Below are 21,933 nucleotides of genomic sequence, written 5' to 3'. Positions count from 1 at the left end.
AGAATGGCTGAAAAATAAAGATGAGAAGAAGGAAATAGAGGCAGTATTAAGTGCTAGTGAGTTGTGTGGAGCAATTGCAAATCTCATGCAAAATGGTCTTGTCACTGTGGAAAACAGTTTGGCAGTTTTTTAATTAAAGTTAAATATACCATTATATGACCCAGCATTCCCACTCCTAGATATTAATCCAAGAGAAATGAAAACTCAAGTTCACACAAAAACCTATTTGTAAACATTGATGGTAATTTTATTCATAATTGCCAAAAATTTTGATTTACTTCAATGTGTACACCACAAAGTGAATTTTACCTAAATTCATTTAAATGTTCATTAAAGAAAAAAGCTATGATATAGGGGAAAACCAAATGGAATACAGACTGTAACAAATGAACATAACTGTATTATAAATAACATAAACACAGAGAAGTGGATGGGAAGGAAAAGAACTAATCTTAAGTTATTTTGGAAACAATATTTTGGCTCAATATTCTTAAGGCTAAAGACAAAAGGAACTCTAGTTACTTTGTTTCTCACAGGGATATGGTTTAGCAGTTTGAAACTACTGTATATATGTAGGTTTAAGTAAATAAGTAAATGTAGTGTAGATTATAAGAACCAGTTTTCTTCCGGTCCAAGAAAGAAGCAATTTCCTTATTTGTATGCAAGGAAAGGGAGAAGGCTAGAAATAACCCTGTGGTGATGGACTGGAATTGGAAGTTTCAGCAGGAACGTCTCTCTCTCTCTCTCTCTGTCTCTGTCTGTCTCTCTGGGGGGCTCTCTCTCTCTCTCTCTCTCTCTCTCTCTCTCTCTCACACACACACACAGAAATACACATATATAACAAGAATAAAAATTCCTTATATTAAATATAGAAGTAGTAAGGGAAATAATTATTGCAGCTGAGCTCCATTGATAGAAATATGGAATCAGGGAAGGTAAGAAAGAACCCTTATGGGATTGGATAGGAATTGGAGGTATTAATATGAACTAATTAATTAGCTCTATCTTCCACAAGACTCTAGTTCATAGGTGTCCAAACTGCGGCCCTTGGGCCAACTGCGGCCCACAATCCATTTTTAATTGGCCCGCAGCAAATTCCAAAAATGTATTTAGTTTACTTAAATAAACCAGGTGAGGCAATACGTACTTCACCTTGAGTGAGTGGCCCGGCTGTTTATGTATTTTACCGCATATGGCCCTTGGTGAAAAACGTTGAAAAAAGTTTGGACACCCCTGTTCTAGTTGCAATAAGCATGCTGACACTCTGGTAGCAATAAGCATACTTAGTGCTCAGATCTTGAATTCCTCACTAAAAAGAACAAGAGCTCCTTGGAGGAATGGCTCATTCTATTGTGGGGGCAGGGAACATAAAAAGATAAGCCTTAGAACATCTTGTGACAGAAAGTTAAAAAATGCTTTAAAAAAAAAAAAGATGGGGTCTGTCAATGGACACTGGAGCCAGCTTGAAGAGGCTCCCACTGGCTAAATGTGGAACAATTTGAGCCTCAGTATAAAGATAGTAATGGATTATAAGCCATCAAATAAAATAGGAATCCTGAATGAGGGAGGGATGGATGAAAAGGGAGGCCTCTTCTTTAGAATGCTGACTGATAAATGGTAGTTTTGGAAAATATCAGCATTTTGTAATCATAGAAAATTGTCTGGGGCTAGAATCTTAAATGGTTGCTAAATCCAGGGGGAAAGTTTGATGAGCAGGATGTTTACATCATTTAAAAGTATCTCTCCACAGATTGCTTCTTAGATACAACATAGGCGACAGTAACTATACACATATATATTGGAAAGAAACAGGTAGCAACCTTGAGTAGGTGATGAAAATTAGTAACACCAATGCGGAACAGACAGACATTGTATACCTCCAGATATGATACCCTGAAAAGGACACAATGTCACTCTCGTAGTATTTTGTCCAGGGATGTATACAACCAGAATCTAATCTTGAAGGAATGTCAGACAAGTACAAATTTAGTAGCATTCTATAAAATTCCATGGTGTATTCTTTAAAACTGCCAGTATAGTGAAAGACAAAGAAAGGTTAAAGAATTGTTCTAGATTAGAGGAGACTAATGAGACATGATAAGTAAGCACAATAAGTGATCCTGAAGGGAGGAATAAACATATTTGTTGACATTAAATATTTTTATTTTTTCGTTTTTTAGACAGGATAAGCAAAATTCATGTCTCCTTTTAATTTGATCACTTAATTTTAATTTACTACTACTAATAAGTTTGGACTTTAATAAATTATAGTCACTTTTAAATTTAACTTACTATTTAAAAACAGTTTTAGATTTGTAGATTTTATAATAGTAAAAAGTTTTCTCCCCATAATCTTCACCCAGCTCCCGTAATGGTAACATGTTACATAACCATGATACATTTATCAAGACTAAGAAATCAACACTGATACAATACTACTAACTAAACTTTATTCAGACTTTCCCAGTTTTTTCACTGTCTTTTTCTGTTCTCAAATCTAATCCAGGATACATTTAGTATGCCCATTTTTAAATCAAGCTTTATCTTAGTTAGGCTAATTAAAAGTGTAGCTGTTTAATGCAAAACAATGAAACTGGACCCTTAGCTCATACCATATAGAAAAATTAACTTAAAATGAATCAAAGACCTAAATGTAACCGTTAAAACCGTAAAACTCTTAGAAGAAAACATAGAGCTAAATCTGAATGCCTTCGTTTTGGCAAAGGATTCTTAGATATGATACCAAAAGCACGTGCAGCAACAAGAAATAGATAAATTAGACTTAATCAAAATTAGAAATTTCTGTGCTTCAAAACAGTGAAAAGACAACCCATAGAACAGGAAAAAATACTTATAAATCATGTATCTGGTAAGGAACTTGTATCTTGAATATATAAAGAAGTCTTACAACTCAATAATAAAAAAGACAACACAATTTAAAAATGGGCAAAGGATCTAAATTGACATTTCTCCAGAGAAGATGTACAAATGACCAAGAAGCACATGAAAAGATACTCCACTTCATTAGTCATGAATCTTGAAAACACTGTGCTAAGGGAAAGAAGCCAATCACAAAAGACCACATATTGTATGCTTCCATTTATGTGAAATGTCCAGAATGGGCAAATCTCTAAAGAGATACCAAGTGGATTAGTTGTTGCTTAGGGCTGACGGGGTGGGGAAAATGGATAGGAGGGTGATAGCTGAAGGATATGGTTGTTTGTTTTTATTTTTTTAACGGAGAAAAAATTTTATTGTGGTAAAATACATATAATATAAAATTTACCATTTTAATCATTTTTAAATGAGGAATTTGGAGTTTCTTTTTGAAGTGATGTAAGTTCTAAAATTGACTGTAGTCGTGGTTGCATATATCTGTGAATATACTAAAAGCCATTGAACTGTACACATTGAAATGGGTGAATTTTATGGTATGTAAATCATATTTCTATGAAGTTGTTATAAAAGAATATAGCTGTTTAAAACCTACTGATTAAAATCAAGGGGCTCACAGAAAGATAACCAGAGAACATTTTGGAAAAATAAATTCATATTCAAGCAAGACTTACATGGATAGATCCACTTCACCCTTTACAATAAGTGGTGCAAATTTCCGTTAACCAATCCACTAGTAATTGAAATTGGAATGTTATTAGATGTTCCCAGAACCCACTTAATAGAGTCGTTTTTTCTTAAGCAACTCTAGTGCGGTATTAATTTATGTATATAATATATGCTGTCTTTATTTTTTTAACAAGTTTTTTGAAGCATAAATTACATACATTAAGTTCCCCAATTTCAAGGGTGCATTTCATTGATTTTTAGTAAATATGAGTTTTGCAGTCATCACCATAATCTAATTTTAGAACATTTTATCTTTGGGAATTCATTAAAGTCTGAACTGAACATGAGTTCTTTCTACAGATGATTTGAGTTGGTTCTGACCCTTTTACTGAACTCATTTTAAATATTTTCAGCTGTTCTCTGGTGCCTTTTTAATATAAATTAATCCTTTTTTTAAACACATAATGAGACTTTGGCTCTTGTTTCCCAAATTGTTAACTATTATGTTTCTGTTATATTTTTAATACATTTTTTTTTTCCAGAATTTCCACAAGTCGTAAATAATACTTGTGATAGTATTTTAGCAGTCTTGTCTTAATCCTGATTAGGAGTTGTTTACATTAGGCATGATTTATCATGTTGAGGAATTACATTTCTAATTGGGGTTTTTAAGAGTTTGGCCTTGCCTATAATTGAATACACTTAGAGTAGGGATCTTCCTATATTTTCACCTTATATTATATTATGTTATATTGTTATATATATTAATTATATTATTTCGTATCATATCCGCCCCTTTGACTTTTTTAAAAATGTGGTGAACTATTAAATGTTTTCCTAGTATCAAAATCTTTTGCAGTTCTATGATTATAGTATGTTTTATCCAAATGAGAGTTTCTTTTAATGCCCTGTAATATTGGGTTTTTAAATTTTATTTAGAATTCTCTTGTGTGTATTTAAAAATGAAATTGGTACCTAACTATCTATTTTGTGCTGTTTGTGAAATTTTAGTTATTGGTTATACTGGCTTCATAAATTTAAGGGCATAGCTTTCTTGTTTCTCTTATGTCCTGGAAAATTCCCCTGGTGAAACTATTTTCCACTCAAGATTATTTTAAAGATAATTTATTGGTATTCTTTTCAGTCTGCCACCATTGCTTGTTTTACTCACATTTTCTTCTTTAGATCAGTTTTGATAATTTATTCTTTCCTAGAAAATTGTTCATTGCATTGAGATTTCAAAATTTATTACCATAGACTTGTATATACTAGTCTTATTTTGTCTCTTTGTTTATAGTACTATTCAAATTTCTATATTTTCCTCTTAACAAGATTATTCAAAAATAAGCCTACTTTTTTTTTCTTTCCAAAGTACCAGCTCTTGGATAATTTGATAATATAGTTACTATTTTTTTAATGTTCTTTAAAAACAGTGTTGATGTCCTTTTTGACATGGTAGCTTATAAATGCTTTTATTCTCAGAGAAATGATTGCGCAGATTTACAATGATGTTGTTTTTTTAGGCACGAGACGTGCGTACCAATGAAGTGGTGGCTATCAAGAAAATGTCTTATAGTGGAAAGCAGTCTACTGAGGTAGGTGTGAAAAATTTTTTTTATATATATATATATATATACATATTCTTAAAAGTATGTTAGAGAAAGACATACTATTTTTAATTGGGAATAGGTGGGAATTTTTCAAAAAAGTATAACATACATAAAGAAACGTGTACAAATATTAAGTGTATATCTCAGTGAAATTTCTTTCACATACTGAATGTACCCATTTAACTTATACCTAGAGCCATAAACAGAGCATTACTGGTATCCCAAAAACGTCCCAACTTGTGCCCCCTGCTTTTAATTTTTTAAATTGTGTTTTAATATACTGCTTTATTATAGATTATCAGTTTCTAAAATAGTAAACTAAAATAAGATGTATTTGACAGTAAATATATTGGATATAATTTTTTAATGGTTTAGAGATTGTTTAAGCACTGTTTTAAGCAAAATTTAAACAAGAGGCAGTATATATCTATCTAGTCTGAAAAACAGGCAGTGTATAATAATCTGAAAAACCAAAATATAAAATTATTGATACTATGTTGAGTATACTTTAGTTTGCTAATATTCTGATTAGTTCTTTTGAAATTATATTTATTCCATTTAATTGCATGAATTTATTTTATAAAATGTAGTCTACTTTCTAAATCTAGGATCTGTCCATCTTTAATTTATTTTAAAACATTTATTTTTTTTAATTATGATGGACAAATAATTTTTTATTCATTTTTTAAAACTGGGGAACAGTGTGTTTTTCCAAGGCCCATCAGCTTCAAGTCAAGTCACTGTCCTTCAGTCTAGTTGTGGAGGGCGCAGCTCAGCTCCAAGTCCAGTTGCTGTTTTCAATCTTTAGTTGCAGGGGGCGCAGCCCACCATCCCATGCGGGAATTGAACTGGCAACCTTGTTGTTGAGAGCTCACGCTCCAACCAACTGAGCCATCCAGCCACCCCCAAAATTTTAATTATTTTTAACTGTGATAAAATACATAATACAAAATTTACCGTCTAAACTATTTTTAAGTATACAGTTCATTAAGGACATTCACATTGCTGTACAGCCATCACCACCATTCATCTCCAGAAATCTTTTCATCTTGCAAAATTGAAACTCTATACCCATTAAACAGTAATTCCCCATTCCCTCCTCCTCCCAGCCCCTGGAAATTACCATTCTACTTTCTGTCTCTATGAATTTTACTATAGGTTAACTCACTTAAGTGAAATAATGCAGTGTTTGTCCTTTTGTGACTGGCTTATTTCACTTGACATAATGTTCTCAAAGCTCATTCATGTTTTAGTATGTGTCAGAATTTCCTTTTTAATGATGAATAATATTTGTGTGTGTGTGTGTGTGTATAAAACATCACATTTTGGGGCCGGCCCAGTGGCTCAGGCGGTTAGAGCTCCATGCTCCTAACTCTGAAGGCTGCCGGTTCGATTCCCACATGGGCCAGTGGGCTCTCAACCACAAGGTTGCCAGTTCAATTCCTCGAGTCCCACAAGGGATGGTGGGCAGTGCCCCCTGCAACTAAGATTGAACACGGCACCTTGAGCTGAGCTGCCTCCCAAATGGCTCAGTTGGTTGGAGTGCATCCTCTCAACCACAAGGTTGCCGGTTCGACTCCCACAAGGGATGGTGGGCTGTGCCCCCTGCAACTAGCAACGGCAACTGGACCTGGAGCTGAGCTGCGCCCTCCACAACTAAGACTGAAAGGACAACAACTTGAAGCTGAACGGCACCCTCCACAACTAAGATTGAAAGGACAACAACTTGACTTGGAAAAAAGAAGTCCTGGAAGTACACACTGTTCCCCAATAAAGTCCTGTTCCCCTTCCCCAATAAAATCATTAAAAAAACAAAACAACAACAACAAAAAAAATCACATTTTGTTTATCCATTCATTCATCTGTCAATGGACACTTAAGTTACTTTACCCCTTGGTTATTGTGAATAATGCAGCTATGAACATGGATATACAAATATTTCTTTGAATCCCTGCTTTCAATACTTTTGGTTTTATGCCTAGAGGTTGAATTACTAAATCAGTCTTTAATTTCAAGTTTCCTCTTATTTTATTCATTATTCTATAGCACAACTTTAGAACTAGTTTTCACAGGCAGACTTGTGCTGTGTTGGAGTCTGGTCAGTCACACATAAAACGAAAAGTTTCAATTAGGGCATCATCTTTTCACATCTAATATTAGTGTTCTTCATGAAAGTTTTTTTACGTTGAAGAATACAGGTTTTTGTTTTGTTCTGTTTTGAGTTTGCCTCCCAGAGCATTCAAATTTGAAACTTAAAGCTCATGAAACATTTTTTTTTTATTCTGTAATAGTTTTAATTACAAGGAAACACCAAAAGCCCTCATGAAACATTTTCTGTATTTAGCATCTTATATCTTACACATTTTATATAAAACACTGTGAACCTATTTTGCTGTATTTTGTTGAAGGCTTGTGAAATAACATAGGAGATATATGATCTTAAATTCTAGTACAAAATGTTTCTTAAAGTTTTCTATTATGCTAGTTTTCCTGCCTTTACCAACTCAGTGGTAAAGTTAGAAAAAACTAAAACAAGAACAAAAAACATTCCTGCTTCTCATCCCATACCTACTAAGCCTATAGACTCAAGTTCCTGTATTTTTAGAGTTCCCTGGTTGCTTAAGAGTAGTAACTATGTTTAGGATATGGCCTAAGTATATTGTTTATGGCCAATGCTTTATCTGCGTGGCCTGGTAGGTGTCAGTGAGCAATGCTCTTAGTAAAATATATAGGAAAATGTTTTCATACTATTTGTTTTTTTCTATGAACTTTCCTACTGTGTTTCCCCAAAAATAAGACCTAGCCGGACCATCAGCTGTAGGGCATCTTTTGGAATAAAAATTAATATAAGACCCGGTCTTATATAAGGCCTGGTTTTATGTTATATGAAAATAAGACCGGCTCTTATATTAATTTTTGCTCCAAAAGATGACTGAGAGCTGATGGTCCAGCTAAGTCTTGTTTTCGGGGAAACACGGTATGTAATAACTAATTGTTCATTACCATTTTAGAAAGTGTGCATTTATGAATTTATGTCTCAAGAGTAGCTATTTGAATTTAAAAAACAAGCAAAACCTTAACATGTGGTAGAAGATAGAGGCCAAAAACACAGTATGTGAACTTTACGGTACATAAGTTATATGTCACTAGAGCTGTAAATACAAAAGGAAGTTGAATTTTGAAGATTACTAAATATGGTATATAGTTTTCACCAGCATATGTAGTGTATGGTTGTAAAATTTTAATAACTCATGATAAATTTTATGAAATTAAAATTTGCCCTACCTTGAATGAAATAATTTTATAAATTATGTAATTGAGTTGTAAACTATATGAATGTAATTTCTTTTAAATGTATTATTTTGACATTTAATCTAAATGCTACAAATAAAACAAAGTTGTACGTTCTCATTAAACCTTAATCTAGTAATTACTTTTTTTCTTATATAAATTTCTAAGGAAAAGCAGCTGTGCATAATTCTTTCCTTTATTCCCCTCCCCCCCCCACAGAAATGGCAGGATATTATTAAGGAAGTCAAGTTTCTACAAAGAATAAAACATCCCAATAGTATAGAATACAAAGGCTGCTATTTACGTGAGCACACAGCATGGGTAGGTATTTGCTCTCCCCTTGCTGTAATTTTAGTTGGTTTTGGCATAGAATTAATTATTTTAAGAATGTCTCAAAATGGTCGTGTGAAGCTTGCAAAAACACCTTGAAATGTTATTTCGTACTAAGAAAGGAAGAGCAGCTTTTCCTAGAACTCCTAGGCAATAAGAGATAATACAGTTTTTGCAAGTTTACTAGGGATTTAGCTGACCTTTATGTATGTGCATGGTAAAATGTTCTCTGACGTTTTTTAGTTATTTGTCAAACTACTAAATGGTTTAGCAAACATTGTGAAAACAATTCTATTACTCGAGGATAGATGTTATTTTATCTTTTTACATAAATGTATTGTAATCTATTTAACCACAAAGTTTTTGGTGAAGTCTTGGTGAAATCTGAACTGATTATGATTCCTTGGCTGAATAATACTAAAGGTAAAAAATTAATACACTTTATTACAAAAGTGGAGATTAATTTTGCCCTGTTGTTACCACTGAGGTGACAAGGTAGTGATCCTACACTGAATACTATAGGCATAATAACTGTATCTTTTAAGAGAAAGGCTAAATTTTCTTTAAACAGGAATGAGCCCTTATTTTGAATAATTAATAAGCCACAGCTAATTATCATTTTAGTGTACCAAACTTAGATTTGGATTTGTAATGTTTTGTGCATTTTTGTCCTGTTTGATTTTGGTGGTGGTGGTGGTGGTTGTGGTGATGATACTTCTAAACTTGAGGCTGTGATTAAAGAAAAAGCAGTGACAGTGGGCTGGTTACTTCTCTGCTCTCAAATTTCTCCTCTATAAAACAAAGAGACAATAAGGTCTACCTACCTCATAAGGTAGTTGTGAGGATTAAATTAATATATATAAAATTCCTGGTACATAGGAGGTGCTCCATGTTTGCTTGAAATGAAACATTTAAACTGTAACCTAAGCTTTGTACATATAGTTCCATAGGACAGTTTTCTGCTTACTAACAATTGTATTGCTACTGTAGGTTAATAGTAACAATATGTATATTCCTTTATAATTTTAGTAATTATATATGAAATATACATCTTGTACAAGTGATTACATGTTGATATTATAAAAGATTACTATATCATTGTCTTAGCAATTTGTTAACAAATTGCTAAGTAATAAATATTTATTTTTTAACGTAAATGATAACTAGAGTGTGTTTTACTTCAAACTATCTTCTTAATCTCCTTGTTGAATTTATTTTATCTCAAATAGAATGTTTTCAATATGTATTTTAATGCCTTTATATTTTTCTTCCCATATAGCTTGTAATGGAATATTGTTTAGGATCTGCTTCAGATTTATTGGAAGGTAGGTTTCCTTTAGTTATTAAGAAAAAAAAGTATTAGCAAAATAAAATGAGAATTCAGTAAGAGCTTTCTTAAATAATGTAAAAACTTTCCAAAAGAGTAAAAACCTTAGCCTTTTCTAGATTCTCGGCATGCTATGCACTATCCTCACTAACTGTTATGTAGTAGCATCAAATAGGCGAATTTTCTCTCATTATGACTTAAGCATTTTTCTGCATTCTTTGTCATTCAGCTTGATCTGTTCCTTCTGTTCAGAATGAAGATATGTGAGAATAAAGGGAGAACTTCTCTTTTGTTATCTTTATTTTTATAATCACCAAATAATTGTTATATGTTGTTAGTTTAGAAGAAAATCAGCTGTGAGCTATACAGCTAGGCACAACTGTATACTAGTTATAATGTTCAATACTCTTGTTTTATCTTGGGAAGCAAATCCCTTCTTGCTAAATGTGTTTAAAATTGCCCCATATATTAGATATGTATATTTATTTTTTAAAACAAAAATGTTCTATGTAATAATTACTTTCAAATAAATTCTTATTTTAAGTTCACAAAAAGCCATTACAAGAAGTGGAAATAGCAGCAATTACACATGGTGCTCTCCAGGGATTAGCCTACTTACATTCTCATACCATGATCCATAGGTAAGCACTTCGAAATTTATCATATATTAACAAGCAAATAGCTTGTTGCATTTTTCAACACTGGAACTCATTAACCCTTAAATTTTCGTTGGTTATAGCCAAATAAAAGCATTTCAGTATCTTATAAACTCCTACTTTTTAGATTGTCCATGCTTTAAAAAGAACATACTAGTATATTTGGTCTCTTTGTTCTGGATAATTTTTATCTTTGTCTACACATGCTGCTGGGCTTTCTGAAGTATGTGCATTTTATTTGGGGTAGAAATTTATAAAATTATTTAATTTGCAAAATGGAAAGGACATTAGGGATTATGTAGTCTTTTTTTTTAATTTTACAGATGAAGAAACTGATGCCCCAACTTGTGACCAATTTCCTAACGTTCACAAAGCCAGATAGATTAGACTAAAACTAAACCAAATCTTTTGTCTTCCTGGTAACTCATATGCCAGATTAGTTCCATTGATTCCATGACATGGGCATATAAAAGCTACTTAAGACTCTTTATACTTTTGAGTATTAATCCTTGATAATGAATAGAAACTTTACGATTATATCATTTTATGATAATTTTTAGCATTGGTACTGGTTTTGCCTGTTTTAGAAGGAAATTAACATTTTTGATTATATACGTGAACCAGGCAATACATACTGAAACTATATAGTAGAGTTAGTATGAGTTAATAGGTTATCTTTTTTTAGGTAGGATAGTAAAGTCCAAGAGAAACCCACTTGCTAGTAATAAGTAAGTGAATAGAAGAGATGGAATTAGAACCTAAGGTCTTCGTAACTTCAAAGTGCATCTCCAATTTTAGAAGACAAATGGAAGGAAAATAGATTTAGAATGATCTGTTACAATACTACAGTGAGAATCGACAAGTGCTTAGAAATAGTCTTGTTTTGGAAAGGTTTAGTATATTATGGTACCCTTTGGACATACAATCCTATTATATAAAATGTCCGTAATTTTCTTAATTTGTATGGATAGTATGTTTGCTGATTTAGAAAAGTAAGCTTGAAAGTAAATTTGGAATCATTGATATTACATTATCATGTGTGTCAATTTTCATTTCATGTTAAGTTATAAGAATTACGCTAAGCTTTGGAAATGATAAAAATAATCCTTTTTTAAAAATTGGGGGCATATTTGTGACAAGAGGGTATTATGCTAAGTGAAATAAGTCATGCAGAGAAAGACAAATACCATATGGTTTCACTTATGTGGAATCTAAACAAAACAAAAATACTCATAGAAACAGAGACCAAAGGGATGATTACCAGAAGGGAGGGGGTGGGGATGGGTGAAAAGGAGAAGGGGAATATAGTCAATAATATGGGATAAGGTTGCACAGTGACAGATGATTACTAGAATTAGTGGGCTGATCACACTATAAGGTATAAAAATGCTGAATCACCATATTGTATACCTGAAACTAATAGAACTAATGTAAGATTATATACCAACGATACTTAAACTTTATAAAAAACTTAATGAAAAAAAATTGGGGACCTGAATTTCTTTTTGTACATTAAGTGGGGTACTCAGAAATCTTACAATTATGAAGTGGTCAGCTAATTAAATTCTATTTTTAAAACCATTATTTGTACCAATAACAAGAACTTAAATATAGACGGTTTGTTCCAATTACCTATTTTCTATCTCTTGTTTTTACTGCTGTTTTTGTCTTCTTTTTAAGAAAATTGTTCCTGTATATTTATATGAATTCTGTATTTTTTGTTTTCTAATTTGGATCTTAATTCTTACTATTCCAATTAAGAGATTATCCTAGAACTTAATTATTTTGATTTTTCCTTCTCTACTTTACACATTTTTGTTTGATTTTTAAAAAAAATCATATTCAACACAGTCTAATGAAGGAAAAAGAAATAATTTTCTGTGTTCCTTAAACCCAGAGATATCAAAGCAGGAAATATTCTTCTGACAGAACCAGGTCAAGTGAAACTTGCTGACTTTGGATCTGCTTCCATGGCATCTCCTGCCAATTCTTTTGTGGGAACACCATATTGGTAAGAATGGTCCTATCTGGTACTGATCCTCATCATTGAAATAGGCAATGTGTGGTTGTACTTTTTTCAGATGTCTTATCTTTTTCCTGGAAATACAATGCTATTTTGAACATTTTAACTTTAAGCATTATAGTTAATTTCAAATGTAGGTTTAGAGTGCTGCCTTTACATCTCCTGTTTTTTCATTTGTCCCCTGTATTTTCTTTCCTATTATTATCTGTATCATATTTTGGGTGTGGGACTGAAAAAAATTCAATAAAAATTGAAGTGGGGAGAAGACAGAAATGCTAAGTAGAAATCTGTGTTTTCTCTAGGTTTATATTTACTGTGTATCAGTGATCTTCAGACTAAGAATACCTCAAGACTGGTAGCTAATTTGGAGTTTTTTGTTTTGTTTTTAAAACATGGAGATTTTCAAGTTTATATAAACGTTCACAAGAGTATAATGAAGGCTCACATTACCATTCTCTCGTCCCACCCTGTGTACTCCTCTCCCCTTTTTCTCTACCCCCTAAGTTATTTTGAAGCAAATTCTAGACATCATCTAATTTTAACCATAAGTAATTCAATATTAATGTAAGCAAAATTGAAGGGAATAATTTTCCAGATCTTCAACTTCTATCCATATGAGTCCTCTTTCTCTGTGTATGCTGAGAGTGGTGTCTTAGGTCCAGTACTCTTTTTTCCCCCCATGTAACTTTCAAATCTCCTTTCTCCTGCTTTATAAAAGAAAGGCTTGTTAGTCATCCTGATATTACATTGATGCATTACTCTGGGGTGTAAAAGCCTCAAAGCTACACCAGAGGGACAATTACAAAATATATAGCGTCTATGAGAAATATTGAGAGTAGGGACACGAACTCTTGGTAAGGCCTTGTGCCTTTCCAGTCATCTCCCTTCCCTTCCTTTTACTCCTTGCTTTTTCTTTCTCCCCAATTATCTTCCCTCCCTTCTTTTTTTCTAGTGTAGAATTCATAACTGAAATGGTTGTTATGGGTACACATTAACATGTTATTTGTATTGAAAAATGAAGTCAGACTTTTTCTGGCAGAAATGATTCTGATTTGACTGATTGATATGACCATGAAGACTAGCTTTGCTAATTAAGTTACATGGCAGTGTATTTGATAAATTGAGCGAATTCTGCAGCTCCTAGTTTTAAATATCTTTAAAGCACATATACAATATACTATATGTGTGTGTATGTATGTGTGTGTGCAGTGCAACTATCCTTGCAACTATTAAATTTATAAAACTTAGATATCAACTCAAAAATGTGCATGGGGATACATATCTTTTAATAAATTCATTGGAGGTAAATGGATTAAAAAATTTTTGAAGACCACTTCTCTAGAACACCAAACATTTTTTTATGTGGACCCTAGTTTAAATAGAGTCCCCTTCCCATGTAAAAAAAAGGGTTCTGTGAGCAAATAATATTTCTTAATGGCGCCCCTCTTTAGAAATTAATGATTCATATTAGATATTAAGAAGATCCTGGAAAGTTTTACAATAAAAAAACAAAACTACTAGTTTAATTTTGTTTAACTTAGTAATTTCCCAAACTTAACTTCAACATCTTAAAGAACACATCGGAAACACCCTGTTATTGACAATTGAAAGTTTATCTTTATTTGTTAATTTGTATATGGTGTATCTGGAACACGGGAAGTAGACACATATTTATGTCTTTACATGCACACATGTATGGGTGCACATACATACACACGGGTACCTGGTGGCAACCTTATTGAAGCAGTCAGCAAGTGTATTAAGTGTCTATCTGTGCTTAACACCAAATGCAAATGAAGTGTAAGGTTAAAGTACCATCAAGTACCATCTTCTAGTTGAAGACATGAATTATTGTTTCATTTTATAATCAAGACACCAGTAAGTTTGATAATTGTCTGATTGTTTTAGTTGTGAGCTGCCCTAGCCACTTTTATCACAGAACATTATTCTTATTTGAAAGAAAAACTGACAAACTATTATTATTCAGTGTTGGTTATTGAGGCAGGTATTTTGTGAAATAAATGGAGTGAACTGGTCACTTCAAGGAAAATAACTGCTGGTATTTAGTGCCAATGATAAAATTCGATCTTTCTAGCAAAAATGAGATTTTTGTAATGGGATCCTGAGACCAAAATGTTTGAGAACCACTGGCCTAAAGGATATACAATATTAGATCTGCAAACTTGAACAAATGCAGAATACACCCCTGCTCTGGGGCATCCTTCCTTTAGGATGCTGTTATATGATCATGACAGATGGTGAGAATGAGTCTCCCACTCTCTGTGCAATGGTAGATATTTACCTTGCAACCTATATTACATTCATTTCCCATTATAAAAATTCTTATGTCTAGATATATATTGTCTGCAATTTACACAGGTGTTCTCCATGTAGATAGATGGTTATTATATTTTTAATGAATAGTATACTTTTTTTTTTAACTGAAATTTAAATGACATTTTATGTTTTAGGATGGCCCCAGAAGTAATTTTAGCCATGGATGAAGGACAGTATGATGGCAAAGTAGATGTATGGTCTCTTGGAATAACATGTATTGAATTAGGTAAGTATTCTTTTTTATTACCGTGTAGTAAGTTTTGATCAATATTTTACCTCAATTTCTGTATCAAACTATAGGTTTTCATTTTTTATGTCAGTTACTATGGGGAGCAATAAATTTATTAAATTTTTCACTTTGGTGATCTGGTCATTTATATATATATATAGGGTAGGTATATTTGCTCTGTTAAATTAGGTCTAAAATAATTTTCCACTGTAGTATTAAGTTTGACGTATCTATGTCTAACTTTAATGAGTACTTGTTAAACACCTAGAATATGTCTATAATTACTAGATTTACCATCTATAGAAAGTCTGTAAAGCATTCATGAATTACTTACACCTACCTAGTATACTTATGACCTTGAATTAGGTATGAGAATTAGATGTCAGGCTGCATACCATATTATAGCAGTTTGATTTCATGCACACATTTTATATTGTTGTCCATAAATGGAACTATTCTTGATGCAGTAGACCATCATAACTTGACTAACATTCCCGCTGTAAGTGAGCCAGGTGGGTAATTGAACTGTCACTGTAATTAAAAATGATGACTATCTTCTTGCTCTTGATTCCCTCAAGCTTTCCACCATCAGTCCAATATCCCTTCCTTTTTTTCCATCTTACAAGACTGTTCCATTAAACTTTATTTAAAAGTGGGAAATATTGGGAATACTTATTTGAACCATTTTAGTAGTGACCAAGGATAGAAAATAACATATTAAAAGTAAAATTCATGTGTAATTTTGATAAGTCATTATCAACCAGGGTTTGTCAGTAGTTTTCTAAAACAAGTAGGGCAATTGAGGTAAAATAAAAGTAAAGCTTGCTTATCATTATACAGTACATGAATATTATAATATCCATTATAACCAGACTGTTTCTATCTTGCATCTAGTATTTTTCCAAAATAATCTTTAAATATTTTTGCTTTTGTTAGAATTCGTATATCATTAACCATTCCCTTCAGGCTTTGTATCATATTTATTTTAAAGTTTGACAACATCGATAAGCAGAGGTTTGGAGATTATTATAATTTCATTCTCTTCTGATCTATTGATCTCAATTTGAGGTTTATAAAATGTTTCTTCCATTTCAAAGTATGTTTAAGTGTCTAAACTCTATTCTTTTACCCTTGATTCTTCTTACTGGTAGATCCTAGTTAATTTCTTAAGAAACCTGGGTATAAATGTAGAGAAGCTGGTTAATGTACTTTGCCGATGGGGTATTTTTACATACTGTACCCTTGGTGATAGTGAAATTGAATTAATGGTCCTGTTAGATATCACTGGTATATTTTAATATTTACTTGATTAGAAAGTATTAATTGGCTAATTGTACTGCTCAGAAAAAAATGTCTGAACTATGCAATTTTTTGTGAAATGGCTTATTTTTCTAGGCTTTCTAGCTTTTTATTATAGCTCATAAAATGGAATTCCTTCACAGTGAGAGTTTTTAGACTTATAACAAAGCAACCTCACAAGATGTGACTGCCTTTACATAATTTTAAATGAGTAACACAGTAGAGTTTGGCATACACTTGTCATTTTCAACATTTTAAATCTGTCATAATCATTTTTTAAGATTTTACTGACACGTTTTGAATTATGACGTGCTAAGTCAGGAACTATGTTTTAAGACTGATTCTGGTTTCAGGGTAAAACTCTTGAGTAGCACCGTCCAATAAAACTTTCTGCAGTGACAGAAATGTTCTATATAGCATGGCTTTTGAGGACTTCAAATGTTAGTGCAACTGAGGAACTAAATTTTAAATTTTATTTCATTTAAATAAGTTTGCATTTAAATAGTCACATGGGGCGAGTGGATACCCTGTTAGACAATACAGGTCTAGAGGCAAGGTTTTCAATGTAAATTAGATTTGCAGTCTTGGGAAATATATCTATTACATGTTTTTTTAAATAGTTAGGAATAATGAATTAAAGCAAATTATTTCTTTATAGGTAAGAAAACAAGCAAATCAATTGTACTGTCCTTGGTTTTGATAAATGTAGATCTAAATAAATATGACGCACTCATACTTTTGTTATCATAAAGATTGAAATAAATTGTTTATATATTAACAACCAAGAAATCTTAAAAGTGCAGGATTTTTCATACATGAGTTTGTATGTTTGTTTGCAATAAATCTGATGAAAAAGATCCCTAATTTGTTGTTCTTCAGGCTATGTGCATAATTATACAATTGCCTTTATAAAAATAAAATTTACTATTTTTTTCTGATTATAAAAGTGTATGTTAAGGGTATTAAATTTCAAAAATATATGAAGGAGTAAAAAGAAAATAAAAACAACTATAACAACAGTAATTTGTTAATGGATACACAGATAAAAAGATGTAAATTGTGACAACAAAAACAAGGGGGGTGTAGGGAATAAATAACACGTAGAGCTTTAAAATTCATTCAACTTTAGTTACCACCTTAAAATAGACTATTATAAATAAAGTTGTTTTATGTAAACCCCATGATAACCACAAAGCAAAAACCTATAGTTGATACACAAAAGAGAAAGAGAAAGGACTGTAAGCATACTACTACAGAAAATCAAATCATAAAGGAAGACAGCTAGAGAAGAAGGGAACAAAGGAATTAGAAAACAATGAACAAAATAGCAGTAAATACATATCTATCAATAAATTAATTGTAAATGGACTAAATTCTCCATTCAAAAGACATAAAGTATCTAAATTGATAAAAAAATAAAATAAAATAAGTCTCACATACATGAGGCCTACAAGAGACCCACTTCAGATAAAAAGACACACAAAGACTGAAAGTGAAGGGATGGAAAAAAATACTCCATGCAAATGTAAACCAAAAGAAAGCTGGGGTAGCTATATTTATATCAGACAAACAGACTTTAAAACAAAGACTGTAATAAGAGACAAAGAAGGGCATTACATAATGATAAAAGCAGTCAATCCAACAAGAAGATGTTAACATTTGTAAATATTTATGTACCCAACATAGGAGCACCTAAATATATAAAACAATATTAACAGACCTCAAGGGAGAAATAGCAATACAATAATAGTAAGGAACTTTAATACCCTACTTTAATCAATCAATAGATCATCCAGATAAAATCAGTGGAGACATTGCCCTTAAAAGACACTTAGCCCTGATTGACTTAACAGACATATGCAGACTATACCAACCAAAAGCAACAAAATACACCTTCTTCTCAAGCACACGTGGAACGTTATCCAGGATAGATCATAAGTTAGGCCACAAAAACATGTCTTAACAAATCTAAGAAGATTGGAAATATCGAACATCTTTTCCAACCACAATGGTACGAAACTCGAAATCAATTACAAGAAAACTGGAACTTCACAAATATATGGAGATTAAACGAGCTACCGGAAAGGAAGGAGCCAGGAAGAATGCGGGTGGACGCCGTGGTGAGGGGCAGTGGAATTGGAGGGGGGCGTCCCAGATTCAGGAGTCTCAATGGGGGAGAGGGTCTGTTTAGGTTTCTGAGGCTGGGTGGGAGCCGATCCTGAGGCCCTGGCGCAGAGGGGAGCTAGGTACGTACCTCCCTGGTTGGCGCCTGGAAGCCTCGCTTTCTTACCTTGGTCTCGTTGGTTCTCCTCGCCCGTGGCCACCGTCACTTACAGGATGCAGAACTCCAAAGGACATACAGACCCCTGAGATGGTCGGCGGCCCTACGACATAGGCACACAAACTGCCTTAGCCTCTCCCGCAGCTCCAGGGCACCTGGTCTTCCCCTTCCTCAATGCGGGGGTCACTCAGCCCAGGGTTGACGCAACAAGTTTCCGCGTGTACAGCCGCTCCTAGGGAGGCCGCCGCGTTCGCCGACTAGGGGAAATTGACCAGGAACGAACACTTCCTGTGGGGGAGGGGTTGGACAGCCACAGCCTAACCCGAGCTAGAGGGGCCAGGCGGCAAGATCTGGGGTCCGGAGTGGTGTCTGGGGACAGCAGGGCGAATTGTGAAGCCCCTCATCTCCAAGGTCACGAGGAGTGGGGGGGTGTGAGGGCCCCCAGGGCGAGTGGAGACCTTGTGGGTGGAGGCAGGGGAGGGGAGGGGCCGACCCGACGGAGAGGCGCAGGGTCAAGACTTCCGGTCATGGGACAGATCACGGGACAGGGTATCCAGGTTTCCTGCGCGCGCTGAGTGGGCGGCTGAGTGGGAGGCGAGGGCCCGGGTCTTACGGCACTCAGGTCAGGTCTCAGAATCTACCATTGCCGCCTGCACTGGGAGCCAGTGAGGTTGGAAAGGGAGGCGTAGCCCTGGGACCTTGAACCCCTGGATATGCAAAGTCCTGACTAAATGAGGAACCCCAAGGGGTCCCTCAAACGTGAGGGAGGGAGCTGGCCTCCCAGGAGTGTTCCTGGGAGCAGGAGAGTGGTCTGTGGTCTATGGAAAGGGAAGAGAACTGGGGCAAACTAAACAACAGCATGCTACTGAGCAACCAATGGGTCAAAGAAGAAATCAAAAAAGGAGAAGTCTCAAGACAAATGAAAATGGAAATACAACATCCAGAACGTGTGGGATGCAGTAAAAGCAGTTCTAAGAGGGAAGTTCATAGTGATAAATGCCTACATGAAGAAATTAGGACGATCCCAAATAACCTAATTCTACGCCTTTAGGAACTAGCAAAAGAACTAAGCCCAAAGTTAGTAGAAGGATGGAAATAAAGATCAGAGTGGAAATAAATGAAATGCAGAGTAAGTCAATAGAAAAGATCAGTGGAACTAAATGATTTTGAAAAATAAAAAAAATAAAATAAAGCTAGACTCACCAAGAAATAAAAAAGGATTCAAATATGACCAGAAGTGAAAGGAAACATTACCACTGATACCACAGAAATATATGGAATCATTACAGACTACAGTTAACCCTTGAACAACATGAGGGTTAGAGGTGCCAACCCCCACGTAGTGAAAAATCCAGGTATAGCTTTATATTTCCCAAAAACTTATAATAGCCTACTTCTGACTGGAAGCTTTACCAATAACAAATAGTCAACACATTTATATGTGATATATACTGTATTCTTATGATAAAGTAAGCTAGAGAAAAAATGTTAAAATCATAAGGAAAATATATTTACAGTACTGTACTGTATTTATCAATACCTTAAGTTTATGTCATCTGTTTTGAAGGTGAATCCTCTGTCAGTACCTGCATCAGTATTGTCTAATATGATACAAAACATTGTAGATGTTATACATGTTACTAATATTAGACATCAAAAATTTGTAAATAATACAAAAAAGAAATGGATATTTATTTACAAGTATAACGATTCATGCATCAATAACAAAGATTAAGCAGTATAATTGCTTTATGGTAGCCTAGTGTAATTGATACGATTGCTTCACAGTAGTAAGAAAATCTCCAGAAAAAAATATCCAATGTATTTATTGATAAAAGTTCTTGTATAAGTGGACCCGCACAGTTCAAACTCCTGTTGTTCAAGGGTCAATTATAGTATGAACAATTATACCCCAACAAATTGGATTGTCTAGAAGAAATGGATACATTTCTAGAAACATCCAACCTACCGAGACTGAATCATGAAGAAATTGAAAATCGAAACAGAATGATTACTAATAAAGAGATTGAGTCAGCAATCAAAAACTTCCCAACAAACAAAAGTCCATGACCGGATAATTTCACTGGTGAACTCTACCAAACATTTAAAGACTTAATACCAATTCTTGTCAAACTCTTCAAAAAGTAGAAGAGGGAACACTTCCAAATTCATTTTACAAAGCCAGCATTACCCTGATACCAAAGCCATACAAGAACACTCCAAGAAAAGAAAATTACAGGCCAATATCCCTGATGAACATAGATGCAAAAATCCTCAACAAAATATTAGCAAACTGAATTCAGCAATACATTAAAAAGATCGTGCCACATGATCAAGTGGGATTTATTCAGGGATGCAAGGATAGTTCAACATCTGCAAATCAATCAATGTCACAATGAAAGGTAAAAATTTTGTAATCATCTCAATAGATGCAGAACAATCATCTGACAAAATTCAACATCCATTTATAACACTCTCAACAAACTGGGTGTAAAGGGAATGTACCTAAACATAATAAAAGCCATTATATGACAAGCCCACAGCTAACATCTTTACTCAGTGGTGAAAAGCTAAAAGGTTTCCCTCTAAGATCAGGAACAAGGCAAGGATACTCACTCTTGCCAGTTTTATTCAACATAATATTGGAAATCCTACCCAGAGAAGTTAGGCAAAATAAAGAAATAAAAGGCATCCAAAATCAGAAAGGAAGAGATAAAACTGTTTGCAGATAACATTATATATAGAAAATTCTAAAGATCCCACCAACAAATTGTTAGAATAAATGTATTCAATAAAGTTAGAGGATACAAAATCAATATATAAAACAATTGCATTTCTATACTCGAATAACAAACTATCAGAAAGATAAATTAAGAAAATCCCGTTTCTAATCACATCAAAAAGAAATACCTAGGAATAAATTTAACCAAGGAGGTAAAAGACCTGTACACAGAAAACTATTTAAGACATGGATGAAAGAAATTGA

The 21,933-nt window shown here is 33.5% G+C and overlaps 1 protein-coding gene across 4 annotated transcripts in view; it reads left to right on the top strand.

The window, feature by feature from the left end:
• The window catches only part of TAOK1 (TAO kinase 1), a 140,824-nt gene that overhangs the window by 70,622 nt on the left and 48,269 nt on the right, over positions 1–21,933 (top strand). For 2 of the 4 annotated variants that reach the window (XM_019739502.2, XM_019739501.2), the window contains 6 exons: positions 5,088–5,159; positions 8,685–8,786; positions 10,075–10,120; positions 10,667–10,763; positions 12,676–12,789; positions 15,273–15,364. In XM_019739502.2, coding sequence (XP_019595061.1) covers positions 5,088–5,159; positions 8,685–8,786; positions 10,075–10,120; positions 10,667–10,763; positions 12,676–12,789; positions 15,273–15,364 — 523 coding nt within the window. Of the gene's footprint in view, positions 1–5,087; positions 5,160–8,684; positions 8,787–10,074; positions 10,121–10,666; positions 10,764–12,675; positions 12,790–15,272; positions 15,365–21,933 lie in introns of those variants that run through there. The other 2 variants (XM_074320800.1, XM_019739505.2) reach the window with 2 other exon arrangements.

The sequence above is a fragment of the Rhinolophus sinicus genome, linkage group LG15, assembly GCF_036562045.2.
Source record: "Rhinolophus sinicus isolate RSC01 linkage group LG15, ASM3656204v1, whole genome shotgun sequence".
Classification (NCBI taxonomy): domain Eukaryota; kingdom Metazoa; phylum Chordata; class Mammalia; order Chiroptera; family Rhinolophidae; genus Rhinolophus; species Rhinolophus sinicus.
Note: the sequence above shows the minus strand (reverse complement) of the source record. Positions and strands in the feature narration are given on the sequence as shown.